This window comes from Notolabrus celidotus, chromosome 2 (assembly GCF_009762535.1).
Source record: "Notolabrus celidotus isolate fNotCel1 chromosome 2, fNotCel1.pri, whole genome shotgun sequence".
NCBI classification, from domain to species: Eukaryota; Metazoa; Chordata; class Actinopteri; order Labriformes; family Labridae; genus Notolabrus; species Notolabrus celidotus.
Window position 1 is genome coordinate 15,593,167 of NC_048273.1, and position 13,615 is coordinate 15,606,781.

A 13,615-nucleotide genomic window follows, 5' to 3' on the forward strand; every position below is an offset into this window, starting at 1 on the left:
CGAACTAATGCTTGCTTCCTTTCCTGCCTGTGTTATTTGTTACTTTTAATGGGTAAAACAACAATAAAAATGTAAAACAGAGGTCCCTACCGTATCGCTCTGCTAAAAGCAGAATAGAGTGGGCAGGCAGGGATGTCGTTTGGCTTCTTCAGGGCCCAGTAGTAGGAAGCGAAGGCCCCGGCTAAGGTGCACTGACCCAGCGCGATTGTGAAGTTGACCAGCCAGAGGAACGCGAACAGATTACACAGATGGAGGACTAAGATGTAGCGGTGGTACACACTCTCCCCGCCGTAGAAGGCAAACATGCATTGTGAGCCCGGACACACTTTGGTAATGTTGGTCTGACTGAAAGTCTGAAAAAAAGATGAAGAATTGATCCGTCAGAAATATTATTTACTCTATATATCAATAAATGGAATATATATCAGGGCAAACTACTCAAAGATACAAACTAACTGGTGTCACTCTTTCTCTTCTTGACTTTCCATGTTTCTCATTTTGCATGTTTTAATTTCATTAAAAAATGTGCTTCTATTGTTTTTATCAATTAATACTACTGTGAAGCTAGCTGAATGTATGCAGCACTCAATAAAAAAAGTGTATCCTAAATATATCTTTCATAAGGCTTATATCAAAGTGCCTCAAACAATCCAAAGGGGGTACTCAGTCTAATAAAGAACCTCTGTCAAATAAGCATTTATAGCTGTCAGCCACCACTGAGTCCACTCAACTCCATTTATATTACAGCATTAGAAATTGATTCTAATGCTTATAACAAAGAACCCCCAGTCATGTTACCATATACTCTTTTTGTCAGATTACAGCTGTGTGGTGAAAGACTGACCAAGAAACCCTTCACAACGCAAAGAGTAGCAGAGAAAATCCACAGAAGTTCAGAGTGACACAAGTCATTTTCTTTGACAGAGTATTCCTACGGTAAATGCAGTCATTTTCTTTGACAGAGTATTCCTACGGTAAATGCAGAGAGGAGAACCAACCTTTGGACTGCATGTGATGTTGGCATACATGCATTTGTCATCAACAGGTGTGACCTTGTAGACTGCATTACCAGAGGATGCTAAGAAGCTGAGGGGAGACTAGTTAAAGGCAAAACAGAGGGATGTTTTCTCCACACAACAATCAACTATCAGTAATAAAGATAGCCAGTGCAGTCTATATACTACTGCTACATGCTTCTAACACAAAGATAACAAAGACATTTAACACATCAATCACCATGTCAAAAAAGCTTTATCCATTTTCTATGGTTGTATTTAAACTACATGGATATGGGATTTAACTACGACAACACAACAGACTACAAGGAAGGAGTCAAATTCTTGTACTTCTCTGAATTAAACCGTGAATCATCATGAAGGATACACTGCTATGACGGCCCAGTATGCGATGCAGATGGCCAGGAGGAAGAAGGTTATGATGGGGTAGAAGAGAGTGGACATGATGTAGCTGATGGCCCTAGAAAGAAAAGAAAAAAAAAAGGAAAAACATCTTAAAAATGATGTTGTGTGCATAAAAGAACGAGCCGAATGTGATTTTTTTTCTCAAACTGTACAAACCTGCTCCCCTCCTTCAGTAGTGCGATAGCGATGCGCAGCCTCGTCCTCAGGAATATCAGCATGACAACAATGACGGCCAAAATCACAGAGAGTGAGATCACTGGAATACAAATGATATATGTTATCAGTCAGAGCAAATGCAACTAGTATAAAGTAAAGGCACGTTAATGTATGACCGCGTACTGAAGATGAGCCACGTTTGGCTGAGCTGAAGGTAGATGCTGAAGTCTGTGTGGAAGCCGATGTCAGAGATGGTGACGTTAGCACCTGGCTTCCCACTCAGGGTTATGTACTCCCAGTAGCAGTGCCAAATACCTAAGAGACAGAAACAAGAGGGGAAGAGTATGAGCAAAGGATAGGATGCAAGAAATGTAAGGAAAGTGTAAATCTGCTACATTTTGCCGTTACAACCACAGACTGTATAAATATGGACGCAGTATCCGTGACGTCACTCATTTTATTTCTGAGGCGCTCTTTTGAAGCCCATCGTCAGCAGGCACTAAATTGGTAATGCTGAACTCAACCTAACTGCTATCGAGCTAGGTAAAGAGGCGGCCTTTGAGCCTCCTCACAACAGCTACAGTGTTCTCACCTGTCAGTCAAGTCAGTCAAGTCCTTAAAGCTGCTGTTAGTAGGAATGGTGTAAAAAATGTTACTTTTTTCTGCTGGGTTTGGAGAAAAGGTCATAATACCAATAGGTACTCATCTGTAAGTAAAGTAATTTGAGATTATGGCGAAATCTCTGTGTTATTATTCCCCTTGTTCCCATTATCACGGACCAATCAGAGCTACTCCCCAACCCTCTGTCCTGATTGTTCGAGTGGCGGCCCCACTACATCGCCCTGATCCCCTGGGAAGCCGATACTTCTTCATAGAACGCGCACAACGATCTTTTGTGGGCAGGGTTACATCAGCAGAGAGGGAGGGGGGATAGTGTTGACATTCGAAATCTCTCTCAGAACTGATGTTTATATCATGACTATCAAAAGCAGCTTTAAATGGACAAAACTCGTAATCTCAATATCTTCTGAACTGTGGCGTTATAAAAAGATTCCCCCTCAGTATGTGCCGACAGAGAAATTTGATATTCAGGCTGAAGATGTTTTTTTAACCAGGCTGTAAACACGTTTATTATTGGTGTGATAGAAGCGTTCACAGAAGGGAATGTGAAAATGTGACACACTGGCCACTTGCAAGGCAGATTGATAAATATAGTGCAAACTTACCAAATGCTACCGCTGCAATGACACCAAAAATAATGAGCCACAAGAGCACTCCAGCAGTGAAGCGCAGCAGCAGGATGAAGACCAGACTGACCACCATGGTTATCACCAGGCCACTGCAACAACACAAACATAGAAGGAACAGAGTTGTGTTTGAGCATTACAGACTTTAAATAACAGTTAAACACTAGAAAGGCCAATGGGGTCATTTTGACTGTTTTCACATGTATATGTAACTTTGTTAAGTTAAAGATTTCAATGCTGATGGACTTTCCTAAAGTTGTGTGTTTACGTATCTAAAATGATATTGATAAAAATTGCACAAAAGGCAACAATTATATGATTATTTGTACCTACTTCGGCCTCATAATGACTGCCGTGATTAAACTGATGCATTTTAATGCTGGCTATATGCCTCTTGGTTGCTTGGCAACTATCATTGTAGTGAATAAAGCAATTTGAAAATTTTTGGATTGAAACAGAAAAAAATATTCAACTCTATTTTGGTAATTATGGCAAAGAGAAACACAAAGAGAGAGATGACTGCTGAAGAAGCCTGACACTTGTTCCAGGAATTAGACAGCACAGACTGGGGATCTATCTGAATAAGAAGAGGATAAAAGTTACTCATCATCGTGGACATTTTTAGATAAATGTATGTATATTTCCATAAATATATAGTATATCCTTAAACAATAAACACATCATTCTCTATATTGGGTATTTATCATAATAGATTAAAATAGAATCTGGCAGTCTAAATGACCTCTAGTGGCCTTTTTAGTAGAAATGGGATTCTGGCCCTTCTAGTGTTAAACAAGGATCGTATAAGATGTTCAGTCAGTACAAACATGTGCTTATGCATGTAGGACAGTGTGAAAAATCTGCCTTTGACAGTTACAGAGTGGTTTAATCACTCATTTTATTGATAGGGTCTTTCGATTTTCCGCACCCACAGAGAATCAAATAACATAAAAAAGAGAAGTGGAAACATGAAAATCCTTACATGAGGATCCAGTCCCAGGAGTTTGCATAATCCTCAAAGATCTTCATGCCAACTTCTTTGGCATTCAGCAGACTGGTGACACTTCTGTGATGGAGCAACAAGGTGAGGAGAGAAAAAGTGGGGCAGAGAGGAGGAGACAGAAAAAGGGATTTAACAAGAACCCAGAGTGCAGCAGAGGGAGGTTTGTGTTACTGCTTCTAAAAGGTTCTCACAAAGGTTTATCAAAAACATGTTTGATGCTTTACTCATCTTTAAGTGGAATACAGCATCAAAATGTTTTTGAGGCTCCCAGCTTTGAGACTTGTTTATGTTATGCTATGAGGGTATGGAAGAAGAGCTGTAAGTCCCATTAAGGAGCTACAATATAGCATTAGTGTTGCTGAAGTGCCGCTGAGCTATAGCTCCTTCAGTATGGCAGAGGATGGTTTGGCAGCTTGTTACTGAATGTGAAGGTTATATCTGATGAGGATCCACATTATTCGTATCAACTGTGAGAGCAGGTTTGCAGAGACAAAGTAAACAAATGAAGTAATTCTTATCTAAAATCTTTACCGCCTCTAGTGACCCTTTATCTTAAGACAAATGAGTCAGCAGACTTTAATGTGGAGTTTTTGATGTAGAAATTTCAGGAACACTAACTATAAACTTGCTTAGCATAAATTAATTAATGCAAAGTCCCATTTAAGTTGAGCTTTTCCCCTTCAGTTAAAGGCCCCAGGAAAATGAAAAAACACTAGTTGCAATGTCAGAACAGAACTGCTGCAAAGTCTCACTGCAGATACACTGCCCTATGACTCAGATAAATCTCTACAGCAAGGCCGGAGAAGGAGAGAGGACAAGCTAACTTTGCTACGGGACAAACGGAACAGTAACAGGCAGTTCTGAAAACAACCCTCTGATGAAGAGCTCTAATTTAGCTCCCCAGAGGTCACCAAAACCCTGCACATAGGACAGAGTTTGGATCATATCCAGCTCTGTTATGCAATCTTGCATTCAAATCAAACTCAAGGAGGAAAAGGTAATGGACACCAGGGGGCACCACTTCACTCTCTATATTATTAGACACACACAAGAGGCAGATGTTTTTTTTTAGGATGTGATAAGCCAAAATATTGTTAAACTGTCCTAATTCCTGTCCACTTTTGCAGGTGGAGGGACGCAGGAACAGATTCTTCAGCATGAAGAGCACAAGCAGGAGGATTAGTCTACTTGAAGCTACAGCAAAGGCAGAATTAAAAAGCTGAAGTAAATCATATCTGAGACCTGTCCACTCCTTGCTGCACGGCAGTAACTTGACTATAAAGAAACAAAAGCATTAAAGTGCGTTATATTTCCTGGCAAACCAAGCAAAGACAGAATCATGTATATTTGAAATATCAGCTCACTGAGTTCAATACATGATTTCTACTGCTCATCCAAATTCTGCTTTCACAGCCCATTAAATTCTATGTATTGAAAGCACAGATTTATAAAGCAGAGGTAAGCCTGTAGGTACCCCTGAAGATCCACTGATGAGAGAGCTGCTTTTTCATGCAATACACATGCAAACAACTTTGAATGTGGTTTGACACATTCCTGGGCATCAGTGATGTCATGCCCACATGTCCTACCCTTTAATATCTGTCCAGATATCTCTGGGTGCAGAGCTGGCAGCCCTACAGACAATATAAGAGTTTTCACTTTATTTACAGGTTGATTCATTGATTCAGAATATTTAACTTCAGCAGTGACATTAGTTCATCATCTAAGGAATGTGACTTTCTCTCTCTGTAACTGTTTGAACAACAAGGAGAAAGATTCAGGTTCCAGGGCGGCAGATCTTACTTGGCAGCATCTTTGAGGTCGCGGACACTTCTCTTGTTGTTGTCACCGTCTGTGAAGATGGTCTGATTGGCAATGGTTAAGATTCCATTTCTTGTAATGAAATCAGGGAAGCACCGCTGAAGGACTGAAACACATTTTCAAACATTGTTTTTTTTGTCTTCAGTGGCTTGTAGAAAAAAATAGAGAAAATACTAAACTATTGTGAGACATTGAGTCATCCAGAGTCACTTACAAGGTCTGCTTGGCACGATCATAGATGGGCAGTCTTCATCTCGGATGACTTCTGCAACTGACTAGAATGGACAGAAAATTGTTGCAAAAATTGAAACAAGGATATACATATCTGATTTCACGAAAACCTTAAACCTACATTTAAGTCTATGAAACCAAAAATAATAACATCACACATGTAAGTAAAATATGTATGGTTTACACAAAATAATTATCGCATGTATAATAATACAAATTAAGATGCAAAAATGTTAAATTTTCGCACAAAAAATCCTAGTCCTGAATATTCCTTCACAAACATCTACATTTATGTGATTGTCTAGGGTTTTAGTTATCATTATTCCTTAACAACAAGAACTCAGATGAAATCTGTCTGATGGAACAGTTTCATACTCGAGGTGACGTGGGAAGGAAAATCAATGATTCAGTTCAAACAGTACGCCTGAGCTGTTAGGTACTCCCACACAGCACCTCACTCTGGTTTTTACACATCATCATACCAACGTCACCGACATGGAACTGCTGCCAGCCGCCTAAGCAGAGCTGTGATGTGCATCAGTGGCTGCTATCTCACTCCCCCCTGTCTCTCCAAAGTAAATTCAATTCAAATGAGCTCTTCATTGTGAGGACTTTTAAGCTGGGGTTAGTTGGTGAAGCTTTGTAACAGGGGTGAGTTTTAGGGAAAATGTGTTCTCTAAAAAAGATAGTCCACAAGAAGCAGAAGGTCTACACCTACAATTTTAGAATGATTGAAGTCTTTCTGTGATTAAAACCCACGAAAAGGTATCCATGTGCACATTATTTATCAGAAAAAAACTGCAAACAGACTTCTATGGGGTAATTAATATTACCTGGTCTCTGTAACATTAAAGGGGTAAGAACTCTATCCACAAAAACACACAGAGTTAAAAAAAAATGTTCAGCTTGTTCAAAAATAAACCCAGGAAGACCTCTAACAACAGTCTCTCACCTTGGTGCCAATCTCGAAGCCCGGCTTGCAGAATTTCTTGTAATATTCCCAGTTTTTGGTATTCCACGCATCCAGCAGAGTGGCAAATCTGTCAGGGCACTTGGAGACACAGAGCTGCAGGAAGCAACACGTCTTCTTAATGAGAGAGCCCATCAATCTTGCATAATCAAGCGTGGAGGAAAAGTCGGAGAGTAACATAAAGCAGTGTAAAAATATGCTGCTGGAAGGGGGCTACGGCCGCCCTCTTACCTGGGTTGTAGGGCACTGGAGGTTAATTAAAACTGCAGGATTGGCACATTTCAACATGTTGAAGTAGAATAATATGGCTTTGTTTCTGTGGAGACAAATGATGGGAGACAACAAGATGATTCCGACTGGAAGCATTTATGTGCACTCACACACTCGGGAAGAGGGAGCGTGTGAAGCATGCCACAATGAATCATGAGCCATCTCTATGTGTTGTGGTCAAAGCCCTTTTTCAATGTTGAGACGGAAATGAAAGAGCCGATTGGGGAACTATGGTAGCCTTCATACATGCATCCATACATTTTGTGGCATAACAGAGTAAATATACCGTATGGATGCATGCATGGTTGGGGCTTCTGTAGGGCAGGGGATCCCAAACTTTTCAGCCCGTGACCCCCAATAGATAGGTACTAAAGACTCGTGAACCCCACTGTCCCTCAAAGTGATTTAATGTGGCTTCATTTAGCTGGTCTGCAGAAAATTTGCCTAACTATATGAGCATGTAGCTGTGTTTCCTGTTTCGTTATGAATTAACCTACTGCTACTGATGCTTTTGATAATTAACTTTTCACTAACCCTAAACTTAGGAGTCATCTGGCAACAAAGAAAGACAGAAAAATCATTAAATTTTCTATTTCAAGGTTTTATTTCAAATGTTGCTACTATTTTTGTTGATATTTTTTATTATAATGGGTAAGATTTACTATTTATAGATAACTTTAAAAAAGAAACATTCTGGAAAACATCTCACGACCCCCCATTTGTGTCTTGTGACCCCCCAGGAGGTTCCAACCCACGCTTTTGGAACCCCTGCTGTAGGGACACTACATTTTCTTATGATAGATATTAATCCACTTACGCATTGGGAGTGTTCTGTTGACCACAGAATTGCCCGTGGCTGTCGGTTGGGTAGACAACCTTCCTGGGGTCGCCGTGGATCCAGGCTGAAAACATAACATAGCTGTTTGATTAGGACTGGGCAATAGTTCCATAATGATAATTATTGTGATATAATTTTTCTCAATATAAATATAACAAATGTTCAATAAAAAAATGATGTATTTAAACTTGTAATTACACCTCCCAACCACTGGAAAGAGAGAGGGAGCTAATGGGCCTTAACCCTTAGTAACCTTACAGGAGAGTGCACAACTCAAAACAATACTCTACTAAACTTACACACAGTATAACATTTGATATATCTTTGTAGTAAATTTAAATAAGATCAAGCAAATTAGCATCGTATAAAATGAGAGATCCAAGAAGCCTGTCAGAGAACAAAATCCAGGTACAAGCTAACAAGTCTTCAATTTTTACTCAGGACCAAAAATCTGCCTTTAATTTTAAATGAAATAAAGATTCAGTGTTTATCGTGCTAATTAGCAATATCGACTGATACAAATTTTTTTAGCATTATACCATCTTTTCCAATATCGCCCAGGTCTATGTTTGATTCACATATCAGCAGAACTAGACACATACTAGTGTAACTGGAGGTGATCCTGCCAAGGATAAAATATGAACACAACCAATAAAGGAACAATGGGATTGTATACTTAGGACTGCATGGATGGATGCATGTCAATTAAAAAGAAACATCTACGCACATAGACAAACAAAAAATCAATCCACTTTCATTTGTTTTGTTCTGTTCCTCTAGACAGAACTAGCAGCAACCTGGAAATTTAATTTACTAGGCAATTCATGAGTTTCATTTGTTTGCTCAACCTCAGTCACACAGTGTGGAGGCCTTTCACCTTGCCAGTCAATGAAGCATTGTGCTCACCAGCACAACAAAGGCAGTCTGCAAGTCTTTGGCTAACCAAGGATGATGAAATTGAGAAATTATGCAGAAAGAACACCAAGTTTTTTGCTGATTGCAGACATGTCAGAGTTGATTTGATGTTACATTCATTGTCATGGCTCCTGCTCTTTTCGAATTATTGGGGAGCAGTTAGTCTTCCTCATGCCCAGGTTGAGACGTGACTCTACTTACAAACGGCTGGTGAGGGACGGCTTTTTGTTCACCACAGAGGGATTTAATACGCAGTAATTTTGTGATGTTTATCAAAAGATGTGTCTGAGAAAAAAAAGTGGGTCAGATTAATCAGAATTAGTTTTGTACGAGAGGTAGGAAAAAGAAGGGTAGAGATGATAACGGGAATAAAAGCATCAACATAAAGTAAATTAAAAGGAAATTAAAGGAAAAGGAAAATATTCATAAAAGGACAGAAAAAAATCAAGACAGAAAGAAAAGGAGAGGTGAAAGGGAGATTCAGAAGCCTGAAGTTAGTTGCAGAGAATGTGAACTTTCTCACACTTAAAGCTCCTGTGGGGAGTTTTCAACTAGTTATGACACAGACTGATTTTAACATTAATATCTCATTATGGCCTTAAAAAGCAATTAAGACCATGAACAAGACCAGTGTCTATTTCTATTTCATTATTCTTCAAGTTATATTTTGGGGTATTTTTGCCTTTAATGGATAGGACAGCTGAAGAGAGACAGGAAATGTGGGGAGCAGAGAGTCGGGGAGGACATGCAGTAAATAATCGAGGCTGCAATCGAACCTACAACCTCTGCAACACGGGCTATAGCCTCTGTATATGGGGTGCGCCTATGGGGCCTGATCTACTAAGATCCCAAATAACGAGCGCTAATTTGCGTGTGCAAATAATAATTTTGCACGTGCTATTTCTGGGCGTGTTGCGGGTGATCTACTATGACTGCGTGCCCAAATGATAACAAGTGCAAAAGTGATGCGGACTGCCCTTTAATGAGCATTTTGCGTGTGCTATCGGCTGTCACCATGGAGAGTTTGAGAGAGCAGAGTGGTCTTAAGCGATAAATGAAGTTTGAAGTCATGGAGTTGGAGGTCTTTGTAGAGGAGGAAAATAAACACATGGGTAAACACCAGCAAAGGTGAATGCTGTGAGAAAAAACAGAAGATCTGCCGATGAAATAAACGCATCTGCTCTACTCCAAAAAGTAATCAGCGTTTTGATGGAGTTTAGAGAGCAATTTGGTGAGGCCTGTCCCCGCTTTTATTTTTTACTCTTCCCGTCAACGTTGCACCTTCTGAGCGCTCATTCTCCAAGTTAAAACTAACTAAAAACCCCTTGAAGAGCATGGTGAGACAGAGTGGACATGTCATGTTATCTATTGAGAATGACAGAGCAAAGAAAATGGACATACAGCGCATCGTGGGCAAGTCCACAGAGCTTAAGGCTCCTTAAAACAGTGGTGAGTAGGCCGAGTACTTCATGTTGATTTTTTGTTTGTATGTGAAGATGTGGGCCACTGTGCCAATTTTACTAAACTTTATAGCTGTTGATACAGTGACCTACTGTGCTCTCATTAGTTGAAACAGTTAAAGTGGGTGTCAGAATGATGCGGTCGCTATCCGTGGTGCTGAACTGCTTTGAATTTGTGTTGTTTTATTTATTTATTTGTGTTGTTCTCTTAGTTTGTTAGACTTCATGTCCGTTTGATTGACTTCAAAATGACATAAACTGTGTGTAAAAACTGTAGTAATGCTTGTAAGCCCCGATGTGGCGGGCATGTTGTAAAGTTATGATGAGCTTTGCATGTGTGCGTAACGATGTGCCAGTTTGCACCTGCCTTTCAAATGTGCTAAATATAGATGCAAAAAAAAAAACGCTCGCTATCTGCTTCAGGTTTGATAAATCACATTGCGTGTGCTAAATGATCACATTTGCATCTCCTCCTCCCAGTATTTTGCGCGTTCTGATGATCTATTCTGCATATTCATGAAGGTAAACACGTTAAATGAATAGCGAGTGCTATTTTGCTCATTTGACAGACGCAATCCTCGGTGCTCCCAGTTAGTAAATCTGCTTTACGCGCGCTACCAAGTTTGCACGTGTTTTTATACACGTAAACCCTTAGTAGATTGGGCCCATAAAGCGCTAGGCCAGCGTCGCCCCCTATTTAGTTATGTTTAATGTCTGAAACCACATGCGGGACGTTGACGTCTCTGAGGAATTAACTGTATGCTGTATCAATTAATTGATGGTTTAGAACGTCCTCTAACACGTTTTTTTTGTTTCTGATTTTCTATCACATGATCTTATATTTCATTCAGCTATCGGGGATGATTTTATGTTTAAAGCATGTTTTGATGTGAATCAGGTGCCTAAAGGTGATGTGCACAGCGGAGACGCTCAGCTGGCAGCTGCGGCTGTGCTCCAGGTCTTCATGAGCGCTTTTTTCTTTCCTGCCAGACTGATTACAACCCGGTTGCGCTCCTGACTGACACCTGACCATGTACAAGTGCTCATTATTTCTCAATTAGAACAAGTAGACAGAAAAATGGACACTGTGAGTCTGTAATATGTTTCTGTTCAATTCTCTTTTTGCAGTAAATTCACATGTTTTAGTCTGAACCTTCACTTAATATGACTATGCGGTCGCAGAGATTATGAGCCTGCTCCACACGTTGATATTCAGCATGTTTAACATTTTGTATGCCTCAATTTGATCCGAAGCTCTTCAATACCGTCAGTTAGATACATTGTGTCGCTAAGGGAATATTGATTTTGGGGAAAAAACACATTTAGCATTGTTTTTGACATCGAAAATATCTTAATGTCTTTGAAATGATGAATCGATAATTGATCGTTAACATTTCCAAAGAACGATCATGGAGAACACTTAAAATTGACATCCCTAGTTTGAGGGTAATTTGGTTGAAACAACAGCAAGAGGGTTTCACTGATCAGCAAGTCAAAACCTGCAATCGGGGATCTTAACAGCCTCATATGAAGATGAAGTCAAGATCAAGAGGATCTTGAGTAGATCACAGTGAGCAACACAAGCATGTTGTTGTGAGGCCGTTTATTCAAAGAATAGCCTATTCTCTGGGGGAGCAGCATTACTCAGCTCCCCCGCACTTTTAACAATCAGTCAATTTGTTGAATAACCCACCATGAAATTATGAATAATTAAAATAACCAACAAAAAAAACTTGTGTCTCCTCAAATGTCAGGCAGCCTGTGAAGATGAGCTTGTCCCCTTTGTGGTTCATTAAAGTCTCCCTTTTTCTTTGTCACGTAATAACTTGCAGGCAGAAACTTCTCACTGCGGATCAGAATTAAGTGTTCGAATTAAACTCTTCCAAACCAGAGCAGCACCGGAAAATATGACAATCTTGCGTGTGTGTGCGTGTTTGTGTGTGCAGTTGTGTTTCATTATGTAGCTTTGTGTGATGTAATCAGCAGCAATGTGTCAAACTCACCCACGGTACCCAGAGCGATGTAGCCAAGGATGACAATGATGAAGATAACACAGCAAACCACATCGGTGCAGCTCCTGGGAACAAATGGGAGATGTGTGACAGGAAGAGAAAAAGATTACAAGAGGAAAGAAGTAGGGTTATTACAGGATAGTTGGATGCTGTAAGCCTTTTTTTCCATATCAGTTTCATGAGCAAATACATGTTTTAATATGTCCCCAGGAGGCGATGGGGCATTATCCTCCTCTTCACAAGGAGAAAAAAACGTGTGCATTGTGTTAAACAATTTGGTGGATGGTTATAACGGCAAAGTTGCTGAATTAAAAGTAAGTGTGAGCTCTATTTTTGGGTGCAGGGCTTTCTGCCAGGCATGACAAGGTGTCCAATGTGTTGGGGTTTTCTCACAGAAACTGTAGTAGAGCTCTACTGACTTTCTAATGAGAGCCTGAACCCCCCCTGAGTTAACTGTCCCACAGGCACAGAGGCAGCTATGTGAAGATTCTCTCTCTCTCTCTCTCTCTCTCTCTCTCTCTCTCTCTCTCTCTCTCTCTCTCTCTCTCTCTCTCTCTCTCTCTCTCTCTCTCTCTCTCTCTCTCTCTCTCTCTCTCTCTCTCTCTCTCTCTCTCTCCACAGTAGGCCCAGTCTGCTACTTTAAAGAAGCATCTCACATCCCCCCCCCGCCCCTCTCTCCCTCTCTCTGAGTATCTCTGTTCTGTCTCACTGTCTATCTCCCATAACAAGCTTTCCACCCCTCCTTCCCACTCTAAATGTAGCTGTCAGTCCAGCCCCCTTTCTTAGCCCTCCTTCAAAACTATTCAGACTATGAGTGCTGTGAGCCCAGATTTTCCTAAAGCCAATCTCAATCTGCTGTGCAGCACACAAGGGACACACGTAGCCTTTTCCTTACACTACACCAGACACAAATTGACTTGATCCTCATTTCTTCCAGCTTTCAGAGCCCCTCTCTTCTTTCATCCGCAGGAGCAAGGCCAATGTCAAACGGAGCCCAAGCTGAAAGATGTGAGAACATTTCTTCTGTGTAGTCCTTTGAAGACTGGATCGTCCTCTATCTGTGTGCAGGGTGTTAACATGGGTTCCATAAAGGCATAGGCCTCACATATGTGAGTTGCTCTTAGCTCTATAAAAAAAACATTCAACCAGCAGACCTTTAAATGAGAGGATCACAGTGCTGCACAAAGAGGAGATCAGCTGAGGATCAACCCGTACTAAACAGAAAACAGCTTTAATAGACACTAATGCAGTTAAATGAATCCGCAAACAAG

General features: G+C 40.5%; 1 protein-coding gene across 1 annotated transcript in view; it reads right to left on the minus strand.

Annotated features, from left to right (window-relative positions):
• The window catches only part of slc44a5b (solute carrier family 44 member 5b), a 51,058-nt gene that overhangs the window by 6,399 nt on the left and 31,044 nt on the right, over nucleotides 1-13,615 (minus strand). The window contains exons 3-15 of the mRNA XM_034704949.1: nucleotides 12,336-12,409; nucleotides 7,937-8,021; nucleotides 7,081-7,165; nucleotides 6,832-6,945; nucleotides 5,863-5,923; nucleotides 5,631-5,754; nucleotides 3,807-3,890; nucleotides 2,804-2,916; nucleotides 1,761-1,892; nucleotides 1,578-1,677; nucleotides 1,384-1,476; nucleotides 999-1,086; nucleotides 91-353 (exon numbers count right to left, since the gene is read on the minus strand). Of these exons, the coding sequence (XP_034560840.1) occupies nucleotides 91-353; nucleotides 999-1,086; nucleotides 1,384-1,476; nucleotides 1,578-1,677; nucleotides 1,761-1,892; nucleotides 2,804-2,916; nucleotides 3,807-3,890; nucleotides 5,631-5,754; nucleotides 5,863-5,923; nucleotides 6,832-6,945; nucleotides 7,081-7,165; nucleotides 7,937-8,021; nucleotides 12,336-12,409 (1,416 nt within the window). The remainder of the gene's footprint in view (nucleotides 1-90; nucleotides 354-998; nucleotides 1,087-1,383; nucleotides 1,477-1,577; nucleotides 1,678-1,760; nucleotides 1,893-2,803; nucleotides 2,917-3,806; nucleotides 3,891-5,630; nucleotides 5,755-5,862; nucleotides 5,924-6,831; nucleotides 6,946-7,080; nucleotides 7,166-7,936; nucleotides 8,022-12,335; nucleotides 12,410-13,615) is intronic.